The 15881-nt window shown below is 43.7% G+C and overlaps 1 protein-coding gene across 2 annotated transcripts in view; it reads left to right on the plus strand.

The window, feature by feature from the left end:
- The window catches only part of LOC105495385 (T-box transcription factor 5), a 55246-nt gene extending 44853 nt beyond the window's left edge, over positions 1-10393 (plus strand). For both annotated transcript variants that reach the window (XM_011764855.2, XM_011764847.3), the window contains exon 9: positions 8218-10393. In XM_011764855.2, coding sequence (XP_011763157.2) covers positions 8218-8792 — 575 coding nt within the window. In that variant the 3' untranslated portion in view covers positions 8793-10393. The remainder of the gene's footprint in view (positions 1-8217) is intronic.
- Positions 10394-15881: the final 5488 nt, after the last annotated feature.

Consider the following 15881-nt stretch of genomic DNA (forward strand, 5'->3'; position numbering starts at 1 on the left):
CAGTGGTCAACACAAGCCTTTGTGAATCCAGTGCCCAGTGCCTAGACCTTTAGGAGAAAACAACTCGCTAACAACCAATGGGAATGGATGCTTTGGTAGCTTTTTCTGGAGCTGGGGTTACATGAGGAAAGTAACACAGTTTGACTATTTGACACTTACCAATCTTGTGTTTTAAAGGAGGGAAGAGCTGTCATTGGTATTTACATGGGGCTGGGAGCTGACCTGGGTGAGGCCTGACTTCCAGACTTACCTGAAGCCAATCCAAACTCCTTGAATCTCAAAGGCCTGAGCAATATCACTCCAACAGGCCCCCTGGCATGACTCCCGGCACATCTGCTGCCGGATGGACTGGAGACCAGATGCCTGCAAATATGTCTGCCTCTTTAGACATGAGCAGGAGGTTAAGAATGTCCCATGGGATACAGGTCCCTGAATAGAGATTCTATTTTACATTATATTTAAGGGTGCCCTTCCTAAGGCCCAGATCAAGCTTTTTCGACAACACTATGGAGTAGATGCTATTATTAGCCCACTTTACCAATGGGGAAACTGAGGCTCAGAAAGGTTCCAAACAAAAACTGCCAGTGGTTCTTGAACCCCAGCCTGGTCTGCAGATTCTAAACCTGTGCGTTTCACCACCACTCTATACTGTCTTGGTTACCTTTGCTCATCTGCTACAATCTCAAAATTTCATTTTCCACTGAAGATCTGTCTTTGAGACTGGGTCAGACATGCTGATTAAGAGCTCACCAGGTTTGAATTAGGGAGCTCTAATCGATTAAATTAATGCCAGACCAAAAGACGGGCAGGAAGAAGTTAAAAAGGATCATGGTGCTTTTTAGGTTCAATATTTACAGCGGCATCCTTATAAATGCATTCCTGAAGGATGCGGCGGGGAGGCTTTGAATGCAAGGTTCACAAACCTCTTAGGTTATGACTTGACTTTCATGGAGCGTTTAATGGATCCTCGGATGAACTTAAAATCAACTTGGAGGGGCCACTGCGGGAGGTGGAGTTGGGGGCTGATCCATTGTAGAAATACTCACAGTTGCCGACACTTTGCAGCTGTGTGCCCATGGGCGAGTTGTTTTACCTTCCTGGGCCTCAACTATCTTTTGTGCAAAGTGAGAATAACAATAGCACCTGTTTGATATGGTTGTGATGAGAGGACATGAGATCATCCACAGAAAGCACCTAGAACAGTGCCTGGCACCTATGAGTGCTCAATAAACACGTGCTTGCCTCAGGCCTGCCCTTATGAAGCTCACACTGTTGCAAGCAGGTCAGACATTACACAAGTAATTATAAATTGCTTAATTGAAATTGTGAAGCCTGGCATGTGACTCCCACCTGTAATCTCAGCATTTTGAGAGGCTAAGGTTGGAGGATTGCTTGAGCCCAAGAGTTGAGACTAGCCTGGGCAACATAGTGAGACTCCATCTCTACAAAAAATAAAAAATTAGCCTGGTGTGTTGGCACATGCCTGTGGTACTAGCTAACCCAGGAGGCTGAGATGGGAGGATTACTTGAGCCCAGGAGTTCGAGGCTGCAGTGAGCTGTGATTGCACCACTGCACTCCAACTTGGGTGACATAGTGAGACCCTGTCTCAAAGAAAAAAATAAAATAAATAAAATAAAATAAATGATTGAATGCTATAAAGAAGATATGCAAAGTGTTAAGGAATATCAAACTGGAATGTCAGTCTAGGGTGGGAGATCAGGGAAGCATTGAGACTGAGATCGGAGGAGAGTGAGTGTTGGATAGGAGAAGTGGGAGGTGTGAGGGTATCCACACATAAAGGAAAGCATGCATGAAGCCCCTTGGCTGAGGGAGAGCCCGCCCCCTGGGACTGAACAGAAGGCTGGGATGTTGGCACTCAGGGCGAGGGCAAAGTGGTGGGGGATGAGGGCTAGAGAGAAAGGCAGGGACCAGCGAGATGGCAACCTGTATAAGCCATTTTAATGAAGGACGTCCAATTTTATCCTACCACCAGTGCACATCCATTGGAGGGATTTAGATTTGTGAGTAACATGCCTAAGTTCTTTATTTGGAAGCCGTCACTTTGCTATGATAGCACAGGACTATTTAGTTGGCACCAGAGACCCATTGAAAGGCCGTCATGCGGTCTGAAACAGGAGATGGTGGCTCCGACCAGGGTGTGGGGAGAAGCTGGAGATGTGGGTGGAATCAGGTCTTAGTGGCGGGTTGGCGATAACAAGGTGAAGAATTGCCCCTTCTTTGTGGATTTGGAAACCAACACTGGGGAACTTACCCGAAGTCACCCAGCTCATGAGTGGCCTGGCTTGAGATGTACACTGAGGCCTGTGGGCTTGGGGTGAATGGGGTGTGCACCCTGGAGAAATCCTTTCACCTTTCCAGAAACCTCTGCCCTTCTCACCTCCCTCCACCCCCAAAAGGGAGCTCCCAGTGACAGGGAACATTCCAGCCAAGGGCTCTCTGTCCTGCCTAGGAGACAACAAATAGCAATTCATCATCAGCCTCCACATTGTAAAGTGATAAGGAATCAGCTGAGGTTTCCTTCCAGTTGGGATTCTCGTTAAGTGATAACTCCATGGGTGGTTTTCCCCCGGCCCCTGCCTGCCCCACTATCTGACTTCCCCTCATTGTCTGTCTCCTTTCCAATGAGCCCAGGAGTCAGGCTCAGGCAGGCAGGCCAGAGGGCTCCTTGTGTTTGGAACCGGCTGTCTCCAAACTATCTCTCCCAATGGATTGAGCCAAAAAAGCTGGGAAGGTCTTTTATCAATGCCACTCAATCAAATCCAGGTCCCCAGGGCCTGGGAGAGCACTTGTCTGTCTTTCTCCCTCCCACCCCTGACTCTCACCCCAACTCACATTATAAAGCAAAAGCAACCCAAATAAAGATTCTAGCATAGCCAGGAACTGAATCAGATATTCAAAGGAAAGTTAGAGATTGAGAGGGGACGGGGAATTAGATATGGAAAAGGGCTTTGCAGGGTGCATTTTCTCAGTGCTGTGTGTTTTAAAATGAGATTTCACATCCATTCCTTTGCTGATTCTCCAGCTCCCTGCAGCAGTCTTTGAACCAGGGGAGATGCCACCCATCTCTATTTTGCAGGGGTCTAATGGAGAACCAAGAGACAGGGTTAGATTCTAAGCTTATGTGGCTGATGAGTGGCAGAACTGGGATGGATGCATCAGGTTAATCTTCATTTATTGAGCACTTAATGTATAATGGACACTGTGCTAGGTGCTTGGGATAAGTGGAGGACACGGTGGAAAAGGCTCCTGCTCTCAAGAAACTTGTATTCTTACTGGACGGGACATATAATAAGCCAGTAAGTAAATATAATGATTTCAGGTAGTGACTAGCTGATATTTGGAACTGACTCTTTTGATTTCTAGTTGAGAATCTTCCCACAATACCATTCCAACTCTTCCTACTTTATGCTAAGAGCTAAGAGCATGGGGACATCAAAAACAAATAACAACAACAAAAACAAAAAACCAGTCATCCACCCACTCATCCGCCCACCCACCCATCCATCCACCCACCATTCACGCGTCCACCCACCCATCCACCCACTCACTCATTCCTCCATCCACCCATTCATCAATCATCTATCTATCCACTCACTCATCCATCCACCCACTCATCCATCCACTCACTCATCCATCCACCCACTCATCCATCCACCCATCCCCCAACCCATCCACTCACCTATCCACCCACTTATCCATCCCCCCACCCATCTATCAACCCATCTGTCTACCTACCCATCCACCCACTCATCCATCCACTCACTCATCCATTCACCCATCTATCCATTCACCCATCTACCCACCCACCCATCCACGCATCCATTCACCCATCCAACCACCCATCCATCCACCCACTCATCCACTCACTCATCCACCCACTCATCCATCGATCCTCTCACTAATTCATCCATCCCCCCATCCACCCACCCATACATCTACCCATGCATTCACCCACCCATCCATCTATCTACTCATCCATAAGAGTCAAGGTTTGCTACCTTTTCATGTTGGCTGAGCATGTAGGGTTGCATGAAATAGAAAGCCTGGGACCATCTGTCAGAATGAGCACCGCTTTGTGAGTCAGAAGGCCTGAATTATAGCCACCTTCCCAACTTGCTGAATGTCACTCAGCTAGAAAGATTACTACTCTGAGTTTCAGGGTCTCTGTCTGGGAAGACTCGACAATGGTTCTTCACCTGAATGAACTGAATTGGCAAGAGAAATGACCCATTTGAGAATAGTGACAATATTTACTCAATAGGATTAGTATTTGAAAGCACTCTGTGAGCTTTCCAGCTCTGTAATCTACCCAAATATTTCTAAGTATGGGACAGCTTTCAGAATGCTAACTGTCCAGTCTTCCAAAAGAGAAAGAGGGAAAAGAGAATGGACCCAGGTCATTTGGACAGACAAGATTTGAATGCCTTATGTGCAAGGAAGATAAAAACTCCACTGCACTTAGTATTACCTCAAATTAAATGTCATAAAAAGCTCAGGTATTATCTCCACTTACAATCAAGAACTAAGATTGGAATGACTGAGTGATTCATCCACAGTCACATGGCCAGTGAGCACTGGAGCCATAACTCTGTGCCTTAATATGTGTGCCCTGGATACAATACTAAAGTCACTTTATCTAGAATCAAAAACATCTAGAAAAGTCCAAAGCACTAGGGTTTTCTACAGCACCATGATGTCATGAATGGTCAGAATCAGGAGGAACTTTACTGTTACCTAAGAGACTCATTTGGGTTTAGGATAGTTGCAATGTAATTGACCACTCTTAATATGCAACTTTCTGAAGCCGAGTTGTGGACTCATCTCATCAGAAGACTTGATACTTAACTCTAGCCCATTTACCAACCCTGAAAGCTAATCATGACTTGGCTGGAGATAGGTCTTTGCTGTTGAACAGTTACTGGGCTCTCAAAAAGAAAAAAGAAAAACGGAAACAAACTGAGCCATAACCAAAATAAACACAGAGATTACATCCAGAGCATTTATCATGACTGACCTGAAATGTGGATCCTTGAGTTGGAATTTCTTCACAATGTGATGAGGCCTGAGAGGAATTTGAGAATATTCAGTACTTGCTTTTATCAATAAACCAAGATTGAGTTTTTCTTAGTGCTCTGCATTAGATCTTTGGGGTATTAAAGACTGGAATGTATAATTTTACGATTTTCCAAAATGTGTTCCGGCCGTTTTCTTATTATTCTTCCTTTTTTACTTGTAACAAATCTGGAAGGGGATCAGAAACTTGAGAATAGTTAGTTTGCCTTGTTTTTTTTTTTCTCTTGCCAAGGATGCCCTGCAGCTGTACTTTCTATTATTGAAAAGGGGAACAGCCTGGTTAAATGGAAAGCCCAAAAGTTATGATTCCAGCAACAATGGAAACACTCAGGGAATCTGGGGGGTGGAAGGAAGAATGGAAGGAAAGGAATCAAGGGAGGAGGTGGTGAGGACAAAACGAAGCTGAGTATAGCAATGTCTTCAAGACTCCAAACACACACACACACACACACACACATACACACACACAACCGCACAGTTAAAATGTGAAAAATGTGGCCGTTCACTCATCTGGATGTTTTCAAACATCTGCATGATTGGCATGATGTAGATAGAACACCTGGAAGAATGTGTTTTTCATAGTTTTTTTTTGGTACAAACTTTTTGGGCATCCTATAGATCCCAGATGTGGCCCAGAAGGAGTCTAGCTGAAAATAAGTTTGCTTGCCGTTAAGTGGGCACAACCCTAACACAGATATGTTTTGTTTGTGGACACTTTTGGCTTATCTGTGGGTGTCACTTGGACATTGATACAAATGGAGCTGGTTGGTGGAACCCAAACGCAATCTACTGTACCTGGGTTGGGGAACTGTTTTACAAGCCAGTCCAAAGTCAAAGGATTTACTCTTGAGTCAATGGCTTACTAGTGTCTTTATATCTGAGGACCACCTCTCAGTCACAGAGTGTCAGCCTCCCTCACTTACTGCTCATGGTAGGATGGACTGGGATTGAGGACATGCACCAAAAACAGGATCATGTCTACCCTGTTCACCACTCTATCTCCAGCACCTGGCACAATACCTAGCACTTTGGAGCAGCTCGGTAATTATCTGTTATATGATTGCATGAGTGGCACTGGATATTAGAAATCTAGAGAGTTGGAAGCAAGGCGTGTAGGCAAGGTCAATCCAACCTGGCTTGGATTCCAGCCTCTGTTCCTTCTCAGCCATGTGACCTTGGGCAAGTCACTTCTCTGAGCCTTAGTTCTTCCTTTATGAGACAGGCATTACAGCAGACACTGTAATTGAGGAATTACTGTGAGATGAAGAGTAAGGTCACATAGTAGGTACTCAATAAATAATAGCTCTGATCATTTCCTCTTGTTATTTAGTTCAGCATTCTGTTTTCATGGCCATCAGCCATCACAGTGAGTTGCATGGATGCCCCAGTGTTTCATTTTTCTTCACTTCTCCAAAGACAGACATAACTCCTTAACATTTATTGACTAGAAAGAGACAGAAAGATGAGGAAAGAGAATTTTCAGTTTGGAAGGTAAAATTTCAGATAAGTAATGAGTCTGTGTTGAGGTTTACACGTTGGTAGATATCCCCAAGCATTGCTTCCCCTGAAGGGAATACCTTGAGGGTATTATTGTGAATTATGTCTGCCATGAGCTTGACTGGTGGTGTTACCCCTGCAACAAGAGCTGTTCATGTTGACGGAAATCAGGAGACTTATATGTTCAATCTTACTTAGTTCTTAGCTACCCAGTAAGGTAAGTATTACTCACTTTGATTCAGAGATGATGATGAGTCTCTGAGCATAGATGCCCTGCTAGTATCACACAGTTATTAAGTAAAGGAGCCTGATTCAAATCCAGACACGTCTAGGCTTCTTAACCTGGCGTCTGCGTTTTAGGGAGTTTTTGAACTCCCTGAAATTGTATGCAAAGCCTTGTATGCACATGCAGTTTTCAAAACACTGTGTTTCAATGTAGTTTTCTAGGAAAGAGCCCAGCACTTTTGCTTGTTTTCAAAGGGGCCAGTGGCCCCAAAGTGGTGAAACGAGACCCCCTTTCAGAGACAGAACTATCTCCACTGCCCTACACTAGGAAATAACTAGTGCACAGGGAAGGGAAGTGACTTGCTCAGCAGGAAACAGCAACACATTAACTTGTACCAACTTAACAAGTATTAACTAGGCACCTGTTCACATAAAGAATCAGGAAAGCATTTGAACATTCATTCAAGCTCCCTCCCACTCATCCATGCATCCATCCATCCATCCATCCATCCATCATACAAATATTTATTGCATGCCTTCTCTATGTATCAAGACAGTGGAAAACAAGGACTTTGTAGTCAGACTACTTGGATTCTAATCCTGGATCTACTGTTTATCAGCCATGTAAAACCTTGGGCAAGTTTCTTAACCTCCATGAGTCCTTTTTTTTCTCATCTGTAAGATAAGGATAATAGTAAAACCCACCTGGTAGGGTTGTTGTGAGGATTAAATGTGTTACTTTATGGAGAGTGCTTAGAATCGTGCTACGCAGAGTACACACTATATGTGTTTGTCTTGACTTATTGTTGATGCTCTTGTTAATAGTAGGTATTTACCAGGTTCTGGGAATAAAGTGACGGATAAGGCAGACAATGTCCTGCTTTTGTGAAATTTACATGCTGGAGAAGAGGAAAGATAATAATAATTGCTATTTATTTATTTTTGAGATGGAAGTTCTCACTATGTTGCCCAGGCTGGTCTCAAACTCCTGGGCTCAAGTGATCCTCTTTTCTTGGCCTCCCAAGCAGCTGGAACTATGGGCATGCACCGCTGCACCTGGTTAGTTGCTATTTATTGAGTGTTTCTGGGCTCTGGACTAAGTGCTTCATGTATTTTCCCTTTAATTCTTAACACTGCCCTTTGTAGGAAATGCTATTATTACCCTTTCCATCTTGTAGATGAAGAAGCTGAACCCAGAAAGGTGAAACTATTTGCATAGAACTCCATAGCCTAAGGTCTTAACCATTACAGTCCACCCCCTTCTTTTGTTTTCAGAATGGTAGTTAGGGCTAACCATCTCTCAGGCTTTATTCTTCAGTACTTTGGCCAAATAACTGTCTCCACTTTTAGCTGCTTGGTGCCTGCTCCTGGCCTCACTGCTGTCTCTCCTGTCTTCACAGAGGAAGAATGTTCCACCACAGACCATCCCTATAAGAAGCCCTACATGGAGACATCACCCAGTGAAGAAGATTCCTTCTACCGCTCAGGCTACCCACAGCAGCAGGGCCTGGGTGCCTCCTACAGGACAGAGTCGGCACAGCGGCAGGCCTGCATGTATGCCAGCTCTGCGCCCCCCAGTGAGCCTGTGCCCAGCCTGGAGGACATCAGCTGCAACACGTGGCCAAGCATGCCTTCCTACAGCAGCTGCACTGTCACCACCGTGCAGCCCATGGACAGGCTACCCTACCAGCACTTCTCTGCTCACTTCACCTCGGGGCCCCTGGTCCCCCGGCTGGCAGGCATGGCCAACCATGGCTCCCCACAGCTGGGAGAGGGAATGTTCCAGCACCAGACCTCCGTGGCCCACCAGCCTGTGGTCAGGCAGTGTGGGCCTCAGACTGGCCTGCAGTCCCCTGGCACCCTTCAGCCCCCCGAGTTCCTCTACTCGCATGGCATGCCAAGGACTCTGTCCCCACATCAGTACCACTCTGTGCATGGAGTTGGCATGGTGCCAGAGTGGAGCGACAATAGCTAAAGCGAGGCCTGCTTCACAACAGACATTTCCTAGAGAGAGACAGAGAGAGAGAGAGAGGAGAAAGAGAGAGAAGGAGAGAGACAGTAGCCAAGAGAACCCCACGGACAAGATTTTTCATTTCACCCAATGTTCACATCTGCACTCAAGGTCGCTGGATGCTGATCTAATCAGTAGCTTGAAACCACAATTTAAAAAATGTGACTTTCTTGTTTTGTCTCAAAACTTAAAAAGACAAACACAAAAAGCTGAGTCCCACCCCCCACGACCACCACACTCATCAACCAGCCACATTCACACCACTCCCCAGATCTCTTCCCCCATTCCTTCTTCTGGGCTTTAGAAAGTCTTGCCTCGTTGAGTGTTTTTCCCTAGTGCATAGCTGGAGTCTTTCCTTGTCTTGGTGTTAATGTTGACATTGTTATATAATAAATGATAATATATTTTTTTCTTTCAATTTTCTTAATGGGACCCAGTCCCTTATTTGGGGGGAGGTCTGAGGCAAGTATATATCAAAATGTGTACTTGCGGGATTCCCTTCAAGTAAACCACCCCTGAAACCTAAATTCACCCTTCCCCTTGACTAAGAAAAGCACCTACCTCTGCCATGCGATGTTTCTGAAAAGCCTCCCTATGTCCCCATTTGCTTTGGTTTTGTCCTGCCTTCTCCAGTATCACATGCTCAGTTTTGCCTTTACTTACCCATGGAGTCAGGATAACGCTGACGCCCCCTGGCATCCTGTCTTATTCAGCCCTACCGTCTTGCCAGCTCTGTCTTTCCAGCTGTCTGTCGCTAAAACGGCCTATAGCTTCCCTTCCGGAAAGCTTGCTTTGAAAAACTTAAAAAGCCCCGGTTTACATGCAGGCAGGACTGTGATAACAGTGCAAGGTCTGTGTTGACAAGAGTTGTGGACAGAAAGCCAAAATAAATATTCTTCCTGATTAAAAAAAAAAAAAATTGAAAAAAAAAAAAACAAGACCAGCCCAACCTTCCAAACCTCCATCACCAACAATCCAAACTGGATGTGAAGCAAAATGCATAATTCCTACAGAAGAGGCAAGACACGGTCACCGATGATGTCTCTCCAAAGATACCACGCCCACACCAATGCCGACCCAAAACTGTGTTTACTGAAAGCCGAAAACAGTATTAAAAAAAAGTGTGTAAGTAAAGCGTTATGGTAGGGTTCTTCAGATGTAATATTTTACTGGTACTATTTATTTATAAATAGGAATTCTAATTAAGTAATAACATGAAATGAAACCCAGCATACGAGCTGGCCAAGAGCTTTTAATTTTATTGATACTCAAAACCAAGTTTGTGTTTTTTTGTTTTTTTCCTCTTTCGAATGTGCTTTGCTTTTTTTGATTAAAAAGAAGTTTTTTTCCTTTTTTTTAAACAGACCCTAATAAACAGAACAGGGTAAGATGTGAGGCTGAGTGTGTTTAAGTACGTGAGAGAGTGCGAGTGTGTTTGTAAGTGAGTGTCCCTATGCGATTATGTCTTTTAATGTTGCTAAGGGGGGAGGGTGAGGACTAAGTACTCGTGCCTTATATTTGTGTGCCAATTAATGCCTAATAAATACCATGTGCTTAAACAAGTACAAGGAACTTGAACACCCATTTTTTTTTTTCATATTCTTTCTACCGACTGAATAGAGGGGATAGGAAGTGGAGGAAACAGGAAGGGGTTGTCTTGCATGTGAATTTCTCACCCCACGTGATTTCTCATGCCCATCTCAGGGGAATTTGGGATCCATTGTCCTTGAGTGTGATGAAGCTGAACATATGTACCCATTGGTTTATATCCCTGGAATGAGGTTGTTTGTTTTAATGGAATTTGTGTAGGCATTGGAGAAGAAAAGTCTTTAGGAGTTCCGACTGATTTAAAACGGTGTCGGTCATACTATATGTGACACCTAATGTTTGGGTTTTTCAAGAATCTCTTTCTCTGAATTAATTGTTGGAGCCAGGCATTTTGGAGGTTCCACTGCAAATAACTTTATGAACCGTTAGTGAATCCGATATTTATCTTAAATCCATGGATCTAGGCTTTGTGAACTTGACCTCTAGAACACATATGGGACAGAAGAGAGCAGCAAATTGGTGAGTACATTTGTGCTGCAGATTTGTTCTGTTTTTGTAATTTTGATGCCCACACCCCTCAAATTATCAAGAGCTATCAAATATGCCACATCCCCTTGAAAAAGAAACAATTGGCTTGTTGATTACAAATTATTCATTTAATCAGGTCTCCTGGGACCTTTCCCAGGCAAAGAAGCCCTGAGAAGTGTGAATTAATTATAAAGAAATGACAATTCAGCTTATTTCAAGTGCAATGGAGAAACTAGGTCAGTGGCTTTCCTGTTCCCCCAAAGGACTGCATTAGTAAAGTTCCACTGAACAGGTTCTGACTGTGCTCCAAATAGATATTTATTCTGATGGGTTCAGTTTTTTTTTTTTTTTAAAGAGTTGCCTTTGAAAAAATTGCCTTTGAAACTAATTTTATCAACTCTATATGACAGTCAGTCTTATCCTTTCAGAGGAACATCATCCAAATTAGGAATCACCATCCCCACCCCACAGCTCAAACAATTGCCACCATTGGAAAATCGTTAAAAACATGTTCACAGCAAGTTTCACAAATCAGACAAGGGACACTGTCATTTCATAACCAATACAGGTTAACCTCTTTGGGTTCCAAACGATTGTTATAGTGGATCTTTTCACTGAATCAGTAGGATTAAGGATACAATGTCCAAGAGTTAATGTCGTTTCATCATGGTGTTGATAAAACCATGGTAAGGCACAACGCACATTGTTACATTCCGATAATATATTTGGTGGGTGCTTGCTTTAGACTGGACGTGTGGTAAGTACCGGGGACACAGCAGTGAACAAAAAGAGAGGGGCTGTCTCCTTTGGAACTTACCATTTAGTGAGAGAAACAGCCTTTAGGAAATTATGTGCATCCTCAGTGGATTGCGGCAGTGGAAATTACTACAAAGACAGACTGCACGATGGCATAAAGGGATAAGGCAAGGGGTCCTAACGCCATCTGGGGGAGGTGACTCTTGAGCATAGCCCTAGTGATGAGTAGGAATTAATCAGGTAAAAGGTTGGGAGGAAAAGGATTGCAGACAGAGGGAATAACGTGTGCAAATGTCCTGAGGCAGAAATTGTGATGGAGGAATGACATGTAGGTTTGTCGATCACCGAGTTCACATTCCTTCATTCAGTAACATGTAGGAACATTCCACTATGTGCGGTCGATATCTTTACTCGTACAGGACCTACTAATTGTGATAGGCTCTTTTCCAGGTAATTTCTAAAGTCGCAGAGGACAGACTCTGGATATGTGAGATGGTAGGGTTTTTTTTTTTGCGTTCAGGAGAGGAGTATTACAGCATCTGCCTGGCTTCTGGTCCTCTACAGTTTGGGACCCAAGCTTATAGGGTAGAAGAAACACAAGAACTTTCAAGAGGGTCAGCTCGTTAGTATTCTTGAGCTCAGAGAGGTTGAAAATTCCCCCCAGATTACACAGCTGGTGTGTGGCAGGGTTTACCGTGAAACCTAAGTTAGCCCAAGCCTTAAGTTTCCTCCTCTATAAAAAGGAGATAATTGGCTGGATTTGGTAGCTCATGCCTGTGATTTCAACACTTTGGGAGGCCAAGGATGGAGGATTGCTTAAGCCCAGGAATAAGTCTGAGCAATATAGCAAGACCTCTGTCTCTACAAAAAAAAAAAAAAAAAGAAATTCTACATGCTTCAAAAAACTGTTGTGCATTTAAGTGAGATAATATCTGTGAAAGTTTCCAGTGAAGTATTTAACAAGTAGATGTTCAACAAATGCTTGAAAGACTTTAATCAATGAAATGCAAGTTAAATATAATTTTTTAAATCATTGACTTGGCAAATGTATATTTAAAAAATAATATTACCTATCGCTAATGAGAAAGTAGGAAATCGCATAAACTAATGGTTGGGAATACAAATTAGATAAACCTTTGCAAGAAGAGTTTGCAAAATGTATCAAAAGTCTTAATGTGCAAATCATTTAATCTGATAATTCTGCTTTGAGGAATTGGTCTGAAGGAAATAATCAGAGATGTATATAAAATTTATTTTCTAGGAAGTCTATCGTGATTTTTTAAAATCATGCAAAATAGGAAACAGCCTTAATATCCAATAATATGGAGTTGGTTAAATAAATTAGTGCATGATGAAATACCACATGGCCATTAAGAAACACATTTGTGGGCCAGGTGTGGTGGCTCACGCCTGCAATCCCAGCACTTTGCAAGGCCAAGACAGATCACCTGAGGTCAGGAGTCCAAGACCAGCCTGGCCAACATGGTGAAACTCCATCTCTACTAAAAACACAATAATTAGCTGGGCCTGGTGGTGCATGCATGTAATTCCAGCTACTCGGGAGGCTGATGCAGGAGAATCACTTGAACCTGGGAGGCAGAGGTTGCAGTGAGCCGAGATGGCGCTACTACAGTTCAGCTGGGATGAAAGAGAGAGAGACTCCGTCTCAAACAAAAAAAAAAAGAAAAGAAAAGAAACACATTTGTGGAGATGTTTAAGATTCACTGCAAGCAAAAGAAGCTTCAAGTAGCTTGCACAGCAGCTTCCAATTTTATTAAACACATCAGCACACATTCACACTTGAAACAAAAGCACTCTTAGGATGTATAACAATAACAGTGGTGGGACTCCGGGTGTTCAAATTTTCTTTGTTCTTTTGGGGATGTCCCAGTTTTCCTCATGATGGAGATGAATTATCTTTGTAACTAGAAGTAGAATTAGTAAATAAAATCTAGCTTGTTTGTTCATTGAAATGAGTCTGTGAGGAAGATGGGACACTCCTGTCTACCTTGAGGAGGAAGGGATAAAGCTTCCATAATGAGAGCCACCGGCCCCATCAGTGACAGAGCTGGGTACTGGTACCGACCAGCCGACTGCTCATCATGGAATGTTCCAATGTATTCAACTAAAAGACAAGGTGACACCTGGATATTTCTCTTTGTCTTCACTTTCTGAGGGTGCTATTTGTGTGCTTTCTTGGTCCTCTTGGGAGGTTAGACTATGGCGTGGGATGAGCTATTATTCCCTTTTAATAAACACAACACACATGTCGAATCAGGTACTCATTTATCTCACCTTTGTTCTCTAATTGAACTGGGTTATAAAATTCACTCTGTCACTTACTGCCTTTGTGACCTTGGGCAAGTCACTGAACCTCTTTAACCTTCCATTTGATCATATGTGAAATGGGGTTACTATGAGTATTTATCCCAGAGATTCCTCGTTTGTCTGAGGATTCAATGAGACAATGAGCATAAAATGCTTAGCACAGAGCCTGGTGTATTAGTCTGTTCTCAGCTGTTAATAAAGACATACCCAAGACTGGGTAATGTGTAAAGAAAAAGAGGTTTGATGGACTCACAGTTCCACATGGCTGGGGAGGCCTCACAATTATGGTGGAAGACAAAGGAGGAGCAAAAGCACGTCTTACATGGTGACAGGCAAGAGAGCTTGTGTAGGGGAACTGCCCTTTATAAAACCATCAGATCTTGTGAGACTTATTCACTACCACGAGAACAGCACGGGAAAGACCCGCCCCCATGATTCAATTATCTCCCACCAGGTCCCTCCCAGGACACGTGGGGATTATGGGAGCTACAATTTAAGATGAGATTTGGGTGGGGACACAGCCAAACCATATCACCTGGTATAGAGAAAATGCTCATGAGCTCTTAGCTCATGAAAAGATTAACTAGGATTTATATATATATTTTTTTGAGATGGAGTTTTGCTCTTCTTGCCCAGGCTGGAGTGCAATGGTGCAATCTCGGCTCACCAAAACCTCCGCCTCCCGTGTTCAAGCGATTCTCCTGCCTCAGCCTCCCGAGTAGCCGGGATTATAGGCATGTGCCACCATGCCCAGTTAATTTTGTCTTTTTAGTAGAGATGGAGTTTCTCCATGTTGGTCAGGCTGGTCTCGAACTCCCGAATTCAGGTGATCCACCAGCCTTGGCCTCTCAAAATCCTGGGATTACAGGCATGAGCTACCACGCCTGGCTGGATTTATAATTATTAATGCTGCTTCTTCTTGTCTTTCTCCTCTTCCTTCTCTTGTTGGAAAATTTGCCCCTATAATCTTCGACTATTTTTATAATAGACCTAAGCTCAGCAGAGGTTAGAAAACATCACTATCATCATCCTCACCACCACTGCCACCACCACTACCGTCATCAGTATCATCACTTTCAACAATAATTAAAACACAGCTTTCCCACAGGCATCATCTTAAATCTTATTTAAATATCTGACTTTGGGCCGGGTGCAGTGGCTAATGGCTCACACCTATAATCTCCGCACTTTGGGAGGCTGAGGCAAGAGGATAGCTTTGAGGCCAGGAGTTCAAGGCCAGCCTGGGCAACATAGTGAAACCTCATCTCTATAAAAATTTTTAAAATTAGCCAGGCATGGTGGAATGCACCTGTAGTCCTAGCTATTTGGAAGGCTGAGGCAGGAGGATTGCTTGAGTCCAAGAGTTGGAAGTTCCAGGGAGCCATGATTGAGCCACTGCACTCCAGCCTGAGTGACAGAGGGAGACTGTTTCTCTCTAAAAATAATATAATAAAATAAATAGCTGGTTTTGTAAGTGACTGTCGACTTTGGACCTTTGTGGCAACAAAGAAGGAAGAGTAGTTTTTATACCTCTAAAGACTGATTATCAGCACCTCACCTTTTCTTTTCTGACTTCAGAACGCTTTTTTCTTTTTCTTTTTCTTTTTCTTTTTTTTTTTTAAGAGATGGGATCTTTCTTTGTTGTCCATGCTGCTGCAGTGCAGTGCCAACTCACTGCAGCCTCAACCTCCTGGGCTCAAGTGATCCTCTCGCTTTAGCCTCTTGTGTAGCTGAGACTATAGGTGCACACTACCATACCTGGCTTTTTTTTTTTTAAGAGATGAGTTCTCACTATGTTGCCTAGGCTGGTCTTCATCTCCTGGCCTCAAGCAGTCTTCCTGCCTCAGCCTCCTGAGTCACTGTGATTACAGGCAGAAGCCCACTCGCCTGGCC

The sequence above is a fragment of the Macaca nemestrina genome, chromosome 10, assembly GCF_043159975.1.
Source record: "Macaca nemestrina isolate mMacNem1 chromosome 10, mMacNem.hap1, whole genome shotgun sequence".
NCBI lineage: Eukaryota > Metazoa > Chordata > Mammalia > Primates > Cercopithecidae > Macaca > Macaca nemestrina.